Source organism: Coccidioides posadasii, chromosome 5, assembly GCF_018416015.2.
Source record: "Coccidioides posadasii str. Silveira chromosome 5, complete sequence".
In the NCBI taxonomy this organism is placed as follows: domain Eukaryota; kingdom Fungi; phylum Ascomycota; class Eurotiomycetes; order Onygenales; family Onygenaceae; genus Coccidioides; species Coccidioides posadasii.
The window spans coordinates 291,128-304,905 of NC_089411.1; the positions used below are offsets into that span (position 1 = coordinate 291,128).

Below are 13,778 nucleotides of genomic sequence, written 5' to 3' on the forward strand. Positions count from 1 at the left end.
ATAGTTATTGTCTAAGACTTATGTATCGCCAAGATACCCGTGATGTCCCTTTCAGGCTGCTTCGACTGGCGATGAAGAGACGCTATCAATACTCCGGCATTGAGGGCTTGTTTTGCTTTCTCACGTGATCCAGCTGTGGGCACCGCATAAGTACCCCATAGTTTGTCTCCTCTGGCGAACATCGAGTGAACTTACCGTTCAACGCGTCAAAACAAAAAGGAGTCTGAAGATTCTCGTCTTTGGGGTTTGAGTCAAAATTCATGCAAACAGCTGCGAATTACTATTCCATGATTTTGACTTGGAATTCTCGCGACCTTACACAGCCAACGTGCCCTTAACGCCCCCGCACTATGGAAGCCCAGCTAGCACTGCTTCGAGAACAGCTTAGAGAGGAGCGACAACGTCGAGAAAATGCAGAAGCTCAAGCATTGAGAGAGCAACGACGACGAGAAAGCGCTGAAGCCCTTACTAAACCTACCGACTTACCAACCTTTCTGTTAAAATGCCACACCCTGTCACTGGCCATCAACGTTGTGATCGACCCTACCCAGACGACAAAGGGAGAGACAGCAAATGCAACTCGACGCTACTTCCCTTCACAAATCATCCCATGGGATGGTTTCATTGATGAGCAAGCCTGCATTTGGGATCGCTTCCATCAGCACCCATCATTTATGTTGATGTCACAATTTCCTTCATCTCATCAGCTGGACTATGTTCTCACAACAATAAGACCCATAACTGCAGAAATGGATCTGCGATACTATGAACGGGATACTGTCGAGAATCAAGTGCAAATGGTGGTGAATGCAGTTTATATGGATGACCTGCTGAAGCAGGCGTTCGAGTTGGCTGGATCAGTGACCTTTGAGAGTCATACAAACTTGGGAGCTTCCAAGCAAAGCCAACCAGTTGAGGAGGGGATGCAACACCTGTCCATTGGCACAAACACATCCACTACGGAAAACTCTGGTTCTAGAAAGGGAAAGCAGAAACTTACTACGGACAATATCCCAATTAGAGGACAAGCTGATAGGTTTTGTGTCTATCGACGAGGCAATGGTGAAGATGTCCCGGCGATTGCTATTGAGTACAAGGCACCACACAAGCTGACTTGTGAGGAGATTGCAACTGGATTGGCCCAGGAGATACGACCTACCCAAGGTGTGATCAACAAGGAAGAAGACTCGGCTGAGTTCTACTCAAAGCGCTTGGTCACTGTGGTTGTCACGCAACTATTCTCATATATGATAGGCAAGGGTGTGCAGTATGGGTACATATGCACTGGAGAGGTGTTTGTCTTCCTTCACATCCCCAAAGATCCATCAGTTGTCAGATATGCGATATGCGTTCCAAATCTAGATGTTCAGGTTGGCCATGAGGAGGATTTCAAGTTAACAGCAGTTGCACAGGTTGTTGCATTTACCTTGCGGGCTTTGGCAGCACCCCCTCCTCCACAGGAATGGCATGATGCCGCAAGGGAGCTTGGCATCTGGCCGGTGGAGTACTCGGAAATTCTAGCGCAAACCCCACCTGGCAAACGGCTGAAAGGCCGCAAGGCTCCTTTGTCCGCATATAGTGGTAAAAAGAGTGACCTTCCCCCGTTTCATATGATCTTGAGATCATGTCGACCGACCGAGAATCGCCTTGGCAATAGATCTCCAAGTCCTCCGGCCCCCGATTCTCCCTCACCTGCCAACAGTAGATCTAGCACTCGCGGAAACCAGCCTCCTGTTCAATCAAGGGGCCAGCGCGTCAAAAGTCAGGGGCAGGGGCGAAGTGGCGGTCAGGTGAAGAAGACGAGCATGACTATGCAGATAAAGGATCGACCGTATTGCTCTCAGGGATGCCTCCTTGGGTTGCGGGACGGAGGACCTCTTGACCCATCATGCCCAAACTTCCAGGATCACCGTGGGAAGGCCCCCCCATCCCGTAGTTTCTTGAAACGTATTCGTTGCCAGCTTGCCGTGGATCGAGGTGACAATGCGGATTGCCGCCCGCTTTATAAGGCAGGGAGCTATGGGGCGCTATTTAAAGTACGGCTTTCCTCCCATGGCTTTACTCTGGTGGCCAAGGGAGCAATGAGGGAAAATCTCAGCGCCCTACTACATGAACGTGAAGTTTATGATAAGCTACGTACCATTCAAGGCCATCATGTCCCTGTCTGTCTTGGTGTTGTGCGGCTGGAACCAAAACGCCCATACTACTATGATGAGGGGAGATACACTCACATGCTCTTGCTCAGCTGGGCAGGAAGATCTATTTCAGAAGGTCTTGGGCCCATGGGTCCATCAATCTCCAGCATGGTTAAATGTTCAATTCGGGCAATTCACCGGCAAGGGGTTCTCCATGGGGATGCCGAACCCCGGAACATTCTATGGAACGATATAAACCAGCGTCTGATGATTGTCGACTTTGGACAGGCTTCGATACGACATCCTTTATCTAGTGTCTCGCCAAATAGTTCGAAAAGAAGGCTTCCTAAGGCAAAGGTTGGGGATGCCTATACTGTTGAACTTAGGACTGTGCAGGCAAGTATTGGAGCTTTTATCCGGAATCGCGAAGTGTGAAATATCGGGGACACCCATGGTAGACACTCATGGCCACATCAATATTCTCTATTGGCGGGAGGAGAGCAGTTGAATAATGACTGAAAATACGTCAGCTCTCCAGAGCGTGATTCGCCTGGGAATACAGAGCAGGGAGGCCCTAGCCACTCACGACTGACACCGTTTCCTTCTCGCGTTCAACCTCTGGCCACCCGTCATCTCTTGGAATACTGGGTATAATAAATCTTTAATGAGCTCCCTACGACGCAGACAACGAATAGCCAAAGTGGATTCCCTCCAATCTTGCCTCACAATAATCGAAGGTTCCGAAGGATTATGCCGACTCGTGTGCGCGACTATATTTCCAAACACGTCCTCGCCTTCAAGAGGCCGTTCCAACGATGATCCAAATAGCAAACACCTATCCACCCTGCGACTTCTCGATGTTTGCCACTAATTGCTCGGATGGAAGATGCCCTGAGGACAACGGAGGAGGTACAAGGTTGAAAGTCATCCTCTAAAGAGGAATAATCATTTCGAGTATCCTGGTATTCAAAAAGGATAAGAAGTGTTAGATGCAGACTCTCATGTTTATCTCTGGAGCCAATAAGTAGCTAGTTCAGTTTATTCATGAACTCAGCTTCCAGATCAGGAACACATGTTGCCAGTCATGGATATGTGGACTCAAGCCGATTGGAATATTCGCGAAGCCCGTCATTCCCCGGAGAAGCCGGACTGGACAATCATGAAACAAAACGGGCGTCCTGTACGGCCATCTGGAGAGGCAATACAGTATGAGATTGAAGTGGCTTTCGGCCACGTGCCAGATGAATCCGAGATCAGTTCGAAGGACAAGGGATCTGAGCTGTAAATAATGGGGTGCTAGTGTTGAGGATTGCGCAGAGAGCAACTTGCACCGCTCTAATGCTCTTGGCAGTGTCCATAGGGTCTCTTCACATCTCCAATCTGTTAAAATTGCCTACCGATTACCGCTAACTGTGTGACCGTAACATTCCCTGGGCCCTGACCAAAGATTATAAGTTAGGTCTTCTGTAATATTTATAAGGTAATGTTTGATGCAGCCAAACAAGATCCAGCACCAGGAGCCCATTACACCATTCCCCGCCTTTTCTCGTTCACTTCTCTGGCAATAAAAGCAACGACTATCAGTGCTAGATCTAGCCGATTATTCTCGTATCACAGAGGCTGTGGTCTGGCTGCCCTCGAGACCAGCCAAAGATGACAGCCGGTTCGAAACTCACCGGCGTCCTGTTCCTCCTTCAAAATGAGGCTCATTGGGGCTCATCAGCCCTGCAGGTGCCCGCAGCATCGGCGTTTCATATCAATTAGTTAAGTTCCTCCAACAACATTGGACGTCACCCTCATGATGACCGGTACAGACTCGTCGAGGTAGACTAGCTGACGTGAGTGGAAGTCCGAAAGAAAATGGTTGAGAGATTCGTGTATATAGATATTTTCGATTCTTGTTGTGGAGTCTTTGTTGACCAACCGCATCGAGGTGAGAGTCCTGCTAATAATGCAGGCTGTTACATGTACTTATATGGAACTCATCCCATATAGAAAGACTGCCATCTGATCTAGGGTATAAACCAGGTTTCTGCAGGAGGCGATCACGGAGAGCTTCTAGCATGGCTGCATTCAGCAGCTTTGGCAATTTGGGATATAGTTAGAGCCTTCATTTCTCTTCAACATATCACAGATAGTTAAGCTGGGCTTTTGAAGGTGCTAGTCTCGGAGCCATTCTCCATGAGTGGGCGAAGAGAAGAGCTTCGAAGATACGAGTAATTTACAAAAGAAGTTCAATCATGTGATTTCTCAATACCATACCATACCATACCATTCAAGGTCGTCACAGATTTGGGATGGACTTTGCTTAGTCACACAACAGGATGAGCTCGACTTTTCTGCAGGTCAATCTGGATCCTGGATATGGAGTCCCTGGTTTGGGGTCTGTCGCTGGGTCAGGGGTTGCGCTGAGGCGAAAAAACCAACTCCGGTCGCCCCGTCATCCCTACGCGTGCATTCGTTGGTGGTCGAAACGCAATCCACCTTGTTTCATCCTTCTTCTCGTTTCCCAGGCCTGAACTCCTCGCTGGCTGGCGTCCTCGCTCGATGCCGACCATCGCGGCCCACCAGCCACGTTGTTCCTGGGCGTCAAACTCCTTGGCGCCGCAAGCGAGGCCTGGACCGAGGACGAAGCTGTCAGTCTCGCCAATGAGCTGGCATAGCGCGACCCTTGAGGGCCGCCGGTGCGAAACCGAAGGAGGCACTCGGATGGCGCCGGTTTAGTTTTCCCAGGGATCAATCGCGTTCCAGAAAAGTCAACCTCTGCCCTGGATGGAGTCTCCACCGCTTCTCGAAATTCCTTTTCTCTTTCCTTGGAACCAAAACGCTGAGGATAGTGTAAGGCGTGATGACGAAATTCGCCCATCAGTTGCTCCGAATTCTGTGCACCCAAACTCGGCTTGTTTGCGTTGGCAGCACAGTGTTTCCTTGCGGAGCACAAAACACATGATGGCCCAAGCGACCGAGGACGCGTTGTAAGAGGGAGTGAGGACGTTGGCCGACTCTCTGCACGACATATATACCTACTCCGTAGTTCCTGCGCTTATGATGAACGAGCGAGCATCAGTTGTCAATACTCCAAAAACAAAAGATATGGGATGTATCGTTCGCCAAAAAAATTTAGAGAGCGAACTATCAAGGTCATATAGCTAACAACGGAGTACATATGAAGATGTCGTTATTCCTTTTCTTCAGATTGAGATACTGTCAGAGCTGCCGGTCCTCCCCATCAGACCCTGCGTTCCCACGAATTTCATCGATAGCAGCGAGGTGATTCGTTGCTGAGAGATGCGTGCAAGCGCCATGCAGGGTTGCAACCACTATACAACCCCCCCACCACCCATCGGGAACAAGGATTGAGAATCATCTGCTGCACGCGATGCTCTGGTGATTGGTTTAAGATATTAATTGTTGCGGAATATGGAGAACGGTAGACCGCATGTCCGTTTGACTGCTCCCATTCTCGCCGAAGCCGGTGCACCGGATATTTTCTTCAAAGCCCTGGATTAATATATGTGAAGCGGGCTAGATTTGGGGTCCGTTCCACATTCAATATTGGCGCCAGCAAAGCCAAACTCTGCTAGGAGATCCACTCATGTTTGGGGAAAACTGCCGACCAGGCCATTGTCAAGCAGGCAAATGGGAGGCGATAGCTTCACCTGATAAGCAAAAATCGAGTCCAGGCTCCGTCCTCCCCTTGTCTATCCACCCCTGCTTCTCTGTTTCCATATGTACTTAAACTATCACCATGGCCCTCCGCCTGACTTCTGGGCCTTTCTCATTGTTCATCCAGTGACCCTCCTTCACTCCCTTGACCTTACGTTCAGGTCATTCACTCTTTGATCATTCTTGTCTGCCCGGTCTTTCTGTGACAGGTCTTGGGGCACACAAGCTTCCGCTCTTTTAAAGCTATATCTGCTGTATATCTGCCCCGTACTCTCTTTAATATCTAGCCGAAACCCCTGCGGCCAGTATCTTCGTTTCTACCTTTCTCGAATCAATCTTTTGGTGCCTGGAGCACTTTGAATTATCACCTTTATAGACGCAGATCACAGTCTAGCGACAATGCGTGCTGCCAAAGTTACACTGTTGGCTGCTCTGGCACAGCTAGCCGCTGCCTCTTATGAGTTGATGGATGACTACAACCCATCAAATTTCTTTGACAAGTTTGAGTTCTTCAGTGCAAGTGATCTCGCTTCTCCAGACGCATACGGATGGGGAGCCGAAGTTTTCTAACTTTGCTGTAGGGGCGTGATCCCAGCAACGGATATGTTGCCTATCAGGGAAAGGAGGCCGCCCTCTCGAGTAACCTCGCCCAGAAACTAGAGAATTCTATCCGTATTGGATCCGATTCTACCGATATTGCTACCGGTTCCGGGCGGAGGAGTGTTCGTCTGGAGACGAAAGCGAGATATAAGCATGGCTTGATCGTTGCAGATATCAAGCATATGCCCGGTTCGATTTGTGGTGTCTGGCCTGCATTGTGAGAGGAACACTAAGATTCATTGATATATTCTTCCTTAGCTTCTAACTTGTTCCATGCAGCTGGACTGTCGGTAGTCGTTGGCCCGAACATGGCGAGATGGATATCATTGAGGGAGTGAATCGGCAGTCCATCAACAAAATGGCCCTTCATACCACTGCGGGGTGCAAGATCAACAGCAATGGAGATTTCACCGGTGTTGTCGAAACACCTGACTGTGATGTCAATTCTCCCAACCAGGCCCCTAATCAGGGTTGTCTCTTCACGTCCAGCCAGGGGAACAGCTACGGTACAAACTTCAATAACAGGAACGGCGGTGTGTATGCCATGGAATGGACCAGCGATGAAATCACCGTTTGGTTTTTCCCGCGCGGCAACATTCCCGATGACGTGAACAGTCAGAACCCCGATCCGTCGAAATGGGGTAAGCCCTCGGCACGGTTCTCCGGTGATTGTGACTTGGATAGGTTTGTGCAGGATCAACGAATCGTATGTCGAGTCATCTCTGAATAATTATTCAATCTTGCATTCTGGGATGAAGTCCTAACTTCGTGGATAATATAGATTTTCAACACAGCCTTCTGCGGCGATTGGGCTAAGGGGCTATGGAATTCCGACTCTGTCTGCAGAGCAAAGGGGCCAAGCTGCGAGGACTATGTGAAGAACAACCCCAAGGACTTTGCCGAAGCCTACTGGGAGATCTATGGCATGAAAGTCTACAGCAAAGGTCAAGGTCAGAAGATATCCTCGGCTGCAACTTCGCCCACCCAAGCCTCCACCACTCAAGTTTCCACGACACAAATCTCCTCAGCCCAGAGCGCCAGTGCTAGTGCTTCCGTCAGCGATGGCCCTGACACGAGCAGCAACACCCCGCCCAGTGCCACAGGGAGTGGTAATGCTTCCTCCATCGAATCCCGCAGCACTGACGCTGAACCCACCAAAGCCCCAACTGGAACGGATGGTGGTGCATCCCCAACAAACGCTCCCTGCAACGGGCCTAACTGCCCGAGCCAATCTCCCACTACCAGCGGTGGTGTCTCTCCAACCGACAAGAGCGAATATCCGGCCAATCCGGGCACGACAGACGGCAGCCCTCTTCCTACCAACAAGCCCGAAATTCCAACTAGCTGCACACCACGCACTACCTGCGTGACCTACACCAGAATTGAAACCGTCACCTACATCAACAAGAATCCCGCTCCATTCCAAACTGGCGTCCAGTCTCCAACCAAGGCTAGCGGCGATGACGAATCTATCATTCCTATCAGATGATGTGGATTGGATTTAACATCGCCAAAGAGAGATATCCAGATGGGAGCTTTGATCTCTAGGTATATTCGATGCATAGCGTAGGGACAATTTAAATCTGTATATGCATACGTTTCATGTTTGTGAGATAAACTTTTGTTTTCAGAGACTTTTTGTACGCGGAGTCAGAGGAATATGGTGTTTTCAACCAGAATTTTTTTCAATATATACCATGTGTCTATTATTTTGATCGCCGAACCTATTCCTGTGGCTATATTCCCCGTAACTATATATCTTCAATTGAACTGTGACGGACACATTGAAAATACTACCGACTAGAAGGATATGTAGTACCTTCTATAGTCAAGAGGGAATCTGGATTTTCCCAAAATACTCTGTTGGCACTAGTCTCGGAGGAGCGCTGGAGGCGGGCTGCTTTAACCCAGCTGCCTCACCCACGCGAGGGTGAGGCGGGTGAGGCTTGGGTGAGGACATCCGCCACCTAAATGGGGGAGGGAGATTGCCAAGTCGGGTAAAACGGCCCAAGGCCAGTGCGGGAATTAACTGTCTTAGGCTTAGGGGGGATGAAAAGTCTTCGGCTCTCAGCCTTTCAATTCTTCCTTCCGAGTTTGCTTGCCCAAACAAAGTTAAGTTCTATATATCATGTGACTAATTATCACCCTTTCCCTTTCTCCTGCTGGTTGGTTGGCTGCCTGAATGCGGTGCTGATTTCTATCCATGCTCCGTGATTCAATGTCATCACCTTTTCCAGCCAAAGACCCAAAACTAAAGGGTAACCTTGTATGTTTGATCATAAATACAAACAGACCCCGCGAGGTTTCCGGCAGTTGACTGTCAACTCTCCCATCTATCTGGCTTCTCCCGCTGGAAAAGCCCCTGGTTGCGAAGACTACTTGATCAGAACAGTGCAAGTGCCGCTCCCGTTGCCCATCTTCAACTGTCGCAGCCCTTCACTCTCATCCCCACACCAAAGTGTGAACTCTGTCAATTGAGTTGCCTCTCAGCTCAGCCAATGTTTCAAAATTACGAGAAACCAACCAGAAGCTGCCTTCTATCATGTTGCCTGACACAAGTGATGAGGAAGAATCTGTGCCACAAAACCAACAAATCAATTCGGACAGAGGAGCAGACTCATTGACTGACCAGACTCATGCTTGAGGGCTTTGAAACCAGGCTAGTTTTCTTGCTTTTGTTCGCATTCCGCTCACTTGCCAAGCATGGAACCCAAAATCTCACTGGCCCATTATGCCACCAACTTCGCCAGCAAGCCTCTTGGAAAGCATTCGCACCCTTTCTTCAAGGTTCAAGTTGCCATGCGATGAGGTGCGGTTAGGAGAATTGACAAGGGTGGGAGCGTCGACTAACAGTGGGCCTGGCGAGGTCAGAAAAGGCAGAAGTGGGTGCGTGAATGCCTCCCCTTTCATTTATGAACATGATACCAGCTCTCTACTTAATGCAGCATTTCTTTGTTGTTCAATACGGCCCCATGATCCAACTAGCAGAGGGAAAGCAGGATCCATATGATAGAGGCGTGTTTTCGCTGGCCTGGATGGTTTTCCTATTGCAAGACAACCAGAGAATGTCTGGAGAGCTGTCTTCAGATACATCACTAAAACTGATCTCAGCTGGACTGAAATTACTGAGATTAAGAATCAGGGCTCAGAAGACTTTTGGACAGATGCAATAATAAATATTCTGCTTTTTTTTTATACAGACTCATTGCTGGAGAAGTATTATTTTTCTTATTTGACTAGAAGTGCTGAAGAATTAATTATAGACTTGATATAATCAGACAGCTGCAGATAAAACTTGCAGCGTTATATTAAGTAAACGATCATCTGGCGAGCGCAGCCTCAGGCTTGTCCACCCGCCCGGTCTAGCGCCGCCCGTGTCGGGTCTAGCGTGGCCCGATCGGGTTTGGCGCGGCCGTTTCGCGTATGATGTTTGCGGCCCTCGCCGCGACTATAAAAGGGACGTCCGTCCTCCCTCCATGGCACACGCACTTCATCTTCCTTCCTCTCTTGTTTCTCCCCTCCCCGACTCCTTCCGTCCTTCTCGTGTTCCCCTCTGCGCCTCGACCATGTCTCTGCTACATGAAAAGTCCGTTCAATACCTCTTGCGATGACATTCTCTATCTTCCAATCCTCCCATCCCTTGCTCTTCTGGCTTCCTTTCAGGTGCTTCCTCCCCTGTCCTCCCGCAGCAACGCTAGCCGAGACTTCCGGCCTTGGTTCATTAATGATTCACATTGTGTCCTCATCAATGACAAAATTACCTTATTGGGAATACTGCAAATTGCATGGATGATCCTCTTGGATCATACACCTTACCCTATTTCTCTTTGCCTTTGACAGGGTGTGCCATTAGCGTGTTGAGGAGGGACGCAGAAAGGTTGACATCTTCGGCTCGAGATTGCATCAGAAAGATGATAATGAAGGGCTGAGATGCTCCCATGCACGCATTGCAGCATGTGGTGGCATCAAAACAGTGTCCATTTGCGATTTGATTACAGACAGGGCACCATATCACCAATGAATTAACTTGGGACATTATATCAGCAGTGGAAGAGATGCTCAGGAAGGAAGTGTGGTCACCATGCATTGTTACCTTCTCTGCAACATCTCATTCATTCTCTGTGTGTGCCGTCTCAGCTGAGCTGGATTGACAAGTTACTGCTGTGATGAATCATCTGGGGGTGTCTCCTGTATCTTCCGGCTGAACTGGGTTGGGTTACATGTGCTCGTTACATCAAGTTCCATTGTGGAGTGGATTTTGGCTGGAGATGGGATGGGATGAGTTAAGTGTGACAGCGCTGGCCTTGACCAATTTGTGGTCAATATTGACCGGAATATAGTTTCCCCGAGTCACCTGATCATACCACGCGCTGGAGGATATCTTGATGTTCTTGTTTACCCTTCTTGCTTTCCTCTTTCCTTTTCCTCTTCAGCTTTGTATCTTAGTTTAATGGACTCTTATTGCTTTCTCAGTGATTAGATTTGCCGCCGTAACATTAAGTTCCCCTGATGAGGCGCTTTTTTGGGAGCTGTGAGGTTGGTTGCTTTTGGCAGTCCACCCTTTTTTTTTGTTTTTGGGAAGGGGGGGGGGGAGAGAGAGAGAAAAAAGGGGGGGGTTTATGATGGATGTGAGCTTCTGCACACACCTCTCTCTATATATAGAGGCCCATCTCTGGGTGAGTGTGAAATAATGAGGAATATATCGCATCACAGGTGAGAGATACTCTCAGAGGAGGACCAAAAGCTCAGAGCCTTAACTGATTTAAGCAGTCAGACATGAAAAGAGATCATTCTTCACAGACTGACTGCAGAGACATGTCACCCTTTGAACTTGATAGTCTACTCAGATGGTTTCTATCATAGCGACAATCCTACTCGCTGAGAAAGCAAATAGAGTCCATTGAGCTAAGATACAAAGCTGACGGAAAAAGAGAAAGAGAGAAGAAAGAGAAGTAGACAAAAGGTTCTCTATAAGGTCCCAGGCGCGTTGTACGATCACTGACTACATTCAAGAACAGTTTTAAATCTCTCTTCAAAACTATTGAGTCTCTCTCACAAAGAATTCATATCAAGATCACAAACTTCTAATGAACAGTCGCTCTTCACCTGAGATTATTCTTCTTTGAAGACATCTTGGCCTCTTACTTTCAGCCAGAACAGGTCATGAAGACTTTGCAGCGTATCATGAAAGATGAAATCATCAGGATGCCCTACTCACCCACTTCTGCAAACGCAAAAAGGCACCAGGGCACTTCTTCTTCTGCTGAAAAGAAAAGAAACTTGAGCAGATTCTAACTCTCCCTCTCTGCCTAGGCCTTAAGAAGAAAATCTCATGGGTCCTAGACACAAGAGAGGGAGTCGGATTTTTTCCTTTTAGTGTACTAGAACAGCTTTATCCGATTAGATTCAGCGCCAGCACTAGATGCTCTGTCACTGAGTCGAGGCCTCAACTATCGATCATCCGAATAACGCTATCAACCTTGCAGCTGACCTGCATAAGTGCTTCAGCCTGTTCAAACTAACATTTGAAGCCATTGACTCCACAACCGCCACTGGCCATACCTGCACAATCAACTTGTCAAATGCCCTTGTCTGGAGCACCTTTCAGTAACACGGGCCCTGCTCCTCTCATCAAACTACACGATCGACCTACCATCCGTAAAGCATCGCGCTATTGCCCATATCCTGGAACTCAGCGCTGCAGGGGCATACATTGAACGCATCATCCGGGATATGGAAAAGGTATGGGTTCGGAGTGATGGCTCAGTCGAGCTTTGAGCCGTCTCACTATCCCCATACACCTAGCCCCGAAGCTCAGGCCGAAAGCCCTCGCGGAAGCCATTCCATCCCCTAATGCGCACCCAGTCTAGAACCCTTCTTGCCTAGAATGTCCAGAGTGTCTAAACAATGATAGTCTCCATCCCAAAGTACGGCAGTTCAGCTTTTGCAACGGGTATGTGCTGAGAGACCATCTTCAGACTGTTCGTCTGCGACGGATGGACTTTTTGAAACCAGTGTCCTGTTCCTATCATAACTGCGGGAAGCTTTTGACCTCAGAGCCGCAATATCTTAGCCACATTGCGGCAGCGCATGGGACCCAGCTACCACCCAGTTAGCTCACTGGTCTTACCTCCCTATCTGTGTTTGAGCTAGCCTGGATTTAGCTATTCTCTAGTAGGGCTTATGAGCTGGGCTTTCCATAGGACCACCATGGTGTCATTTTCAATGGACCTATGAGGTTTCATCTATATTGTCTGAAGCATAACGAATGGCCTCAATTGATTCCCTCTAGCATCAAGGCCATGTGGAAATGATAACGTAGACGAGACATAACTCAGACACAATATGTACGCGTAGGTAGAGGGAAACCAGCTCTCAGTTCACCTTAACAACAAGCCCTCGACGGGCCTAGTCCCACGACATTAATCAATTTAGACTGCTTCGACCATGAACTTAGCCATCTGGAGCTTAGAACTAGGCATGATCCCATGTGCAACAAGTTTCTCAAGTACTCGAACCGTCCAACCCTGACAATTTTCCTTAACATCACGGCGTGTCTCCGCTCGAGGGGGTGGCTCTTGCTCAGCCACTTGTTTAACAATCGCAGCGGTTTCATCCGTCAACGTAGCCAGCTCATACATGTTGAGGAAAGAGTCCGAGTCCGCGATGCGTCTTGGTTTAGTCGAAGGCTGGTAGGACATGCATTGGGCATCCCCTTTAACCTGGTAGACCATGCCTGGCTCATTCTCGCGGGCCACGAAAAGAGACCAGTGTTTCGGTTCCCCGGGAGCTTGGCGTTGGAGGACGAGTGACAATACAAATGGTTGCTGCTGGGAACCTGTTTCTTGGGACTCAGGCTGGACAGGCGTCCATTTCTCGGTTCCACGTTTGCGCTTGAACCGCTGGCCGTTGACCTGGCAGTACTGGAAAAGACCGATCGTTTGACCAGTGACATCGGCAGGGGGATAAGAAGCCATCTATCCAGAACCTTAGTTTGCTGGCCTGGTCGAATTGCACCGAAGGTTCACTTCCTCTGGATACTGAACAGATTGGACACCGGTGAGGAGGGCTCCAGAAGACAGGGGAAAGGCAGTAGAGTAGATAATAGTTCACTTTGCTCAAAGTTTAGATTCTCGACTATGAATTTGTGAGATTGAAGGCGAGAGAGGAATCAGGTCAAGGGCGGGTTTGGCCATCCAAGGCATCAGACCGTTAGTCGCCAAAGAGATTGTCACGGATATTGTACCGCAGACGCCAGCGAATCGTTTGTTGAAAAGCTATGAAAAGAAAAGCATTTTTCTATCTGTTTCAGGAAAGGTGTTGCATCGCTTTGGTTGGGTATCACGCGCAGTTTCCTTCAGCAGGGGCACCAAGGCG

The 13,778-nt window shown here is 48.8% G+C and overlaps 5 protein-coding genes across 5 annotated transcripts; 3 read left to right on the plus strand and 2 right to left on the minus strand.

Moving 5' to 3' along the window:
* Positions 1-350: 350 nt before the first annotated feature.
* D8B26_008059 (uncharacterized protein) lies at positions 351-2,570 on the plus strand (the record flags this gene model as incomplete). The annotated part of the gene is made up of 1 exon (XM_003071434.2): positions 351-2,570. The coding sequence occupies one exon, from the start codon at positions 351-353 to the stop codon at positions 2,568-2,570; it is 2,220 nt and encodes a 739-aa protein (XP_003071480.1).
* A 649-nt stretch (positions 2,571-3,219) lies between these two features.
* On the plus strand, positions 3,220-3,420 carry D8B26_008060 (uncharacterized protein; the record flags this gene model as incomplete). Its single annotated transcript, XM_066125735.1, has 1 exon — positions 3,220-3,420. The coding sequence occupies one exon, from the start codon at positions 3,220-3,222 to the stop codon at positions 3,418-3,420; it is 201 nt and encodes a 66-aa protein (XP_065981819.1).
* Positions 3,421-6,512: 3,092 nt separating this feature from the next.
* D8B26_008061 (uncharacterized protein) lies at positions 6,513-7,890 on the plus strand (the record flags this gene model as incomplete). The annotated part of the gene is made up of 3 exons (XM_003071435.2): positions 6,513-6,618; positions 6,681-7,107; positions 7,183-7,890. Exons 1-3 carry the CDS (start codon positions 6,584-6,586, stop codon positions 7,888-7,890), a joined length of 1,170 nt encoding a protein of 389 aa, XP_003071481.2. The 5' UTR covers positions 6,513-6,583.
* Positions 7,891-9,740: 1,850 nt separating this feature from the next.
* On the minus strand, positions 9,741-10,517 carry D8B26_008062 (uncharacterized protein; the record flags this gene model as incomplete). Its single annotated transcript, XM_066125736.1, has 3 exons — positions 9,741-10,113; positions 10,218-10,286; positions 10,495-10,517. The coding sequence occupies 3 exons, from the start codon at positions 10,515-10,517 to the stop codon at positions 9,741-9,743; spliced, it is 465 nt and encodes a 154-aa protein (XP_065981820.1).
* Positions 10,518-12,832: 2,315 nt separating this feature from the next.
* Positions 12,833-13,378, minus strand: D8B26_008063 (uncharacterized protein; the record flags this gene model as incomplete). The annotated part of the gene is made up of 1 exon (XM_003071436.2): positions 12,833-13,378. One exon carries the CDS (start codon positions 13,376-13,378, stop codon positions 12,833-12,835), a length of 546 nt encoding a protein of 181 aa, XP_003071482.1.
* Positions 13,379-13,778: the final 400 nt, after the last annotated feature.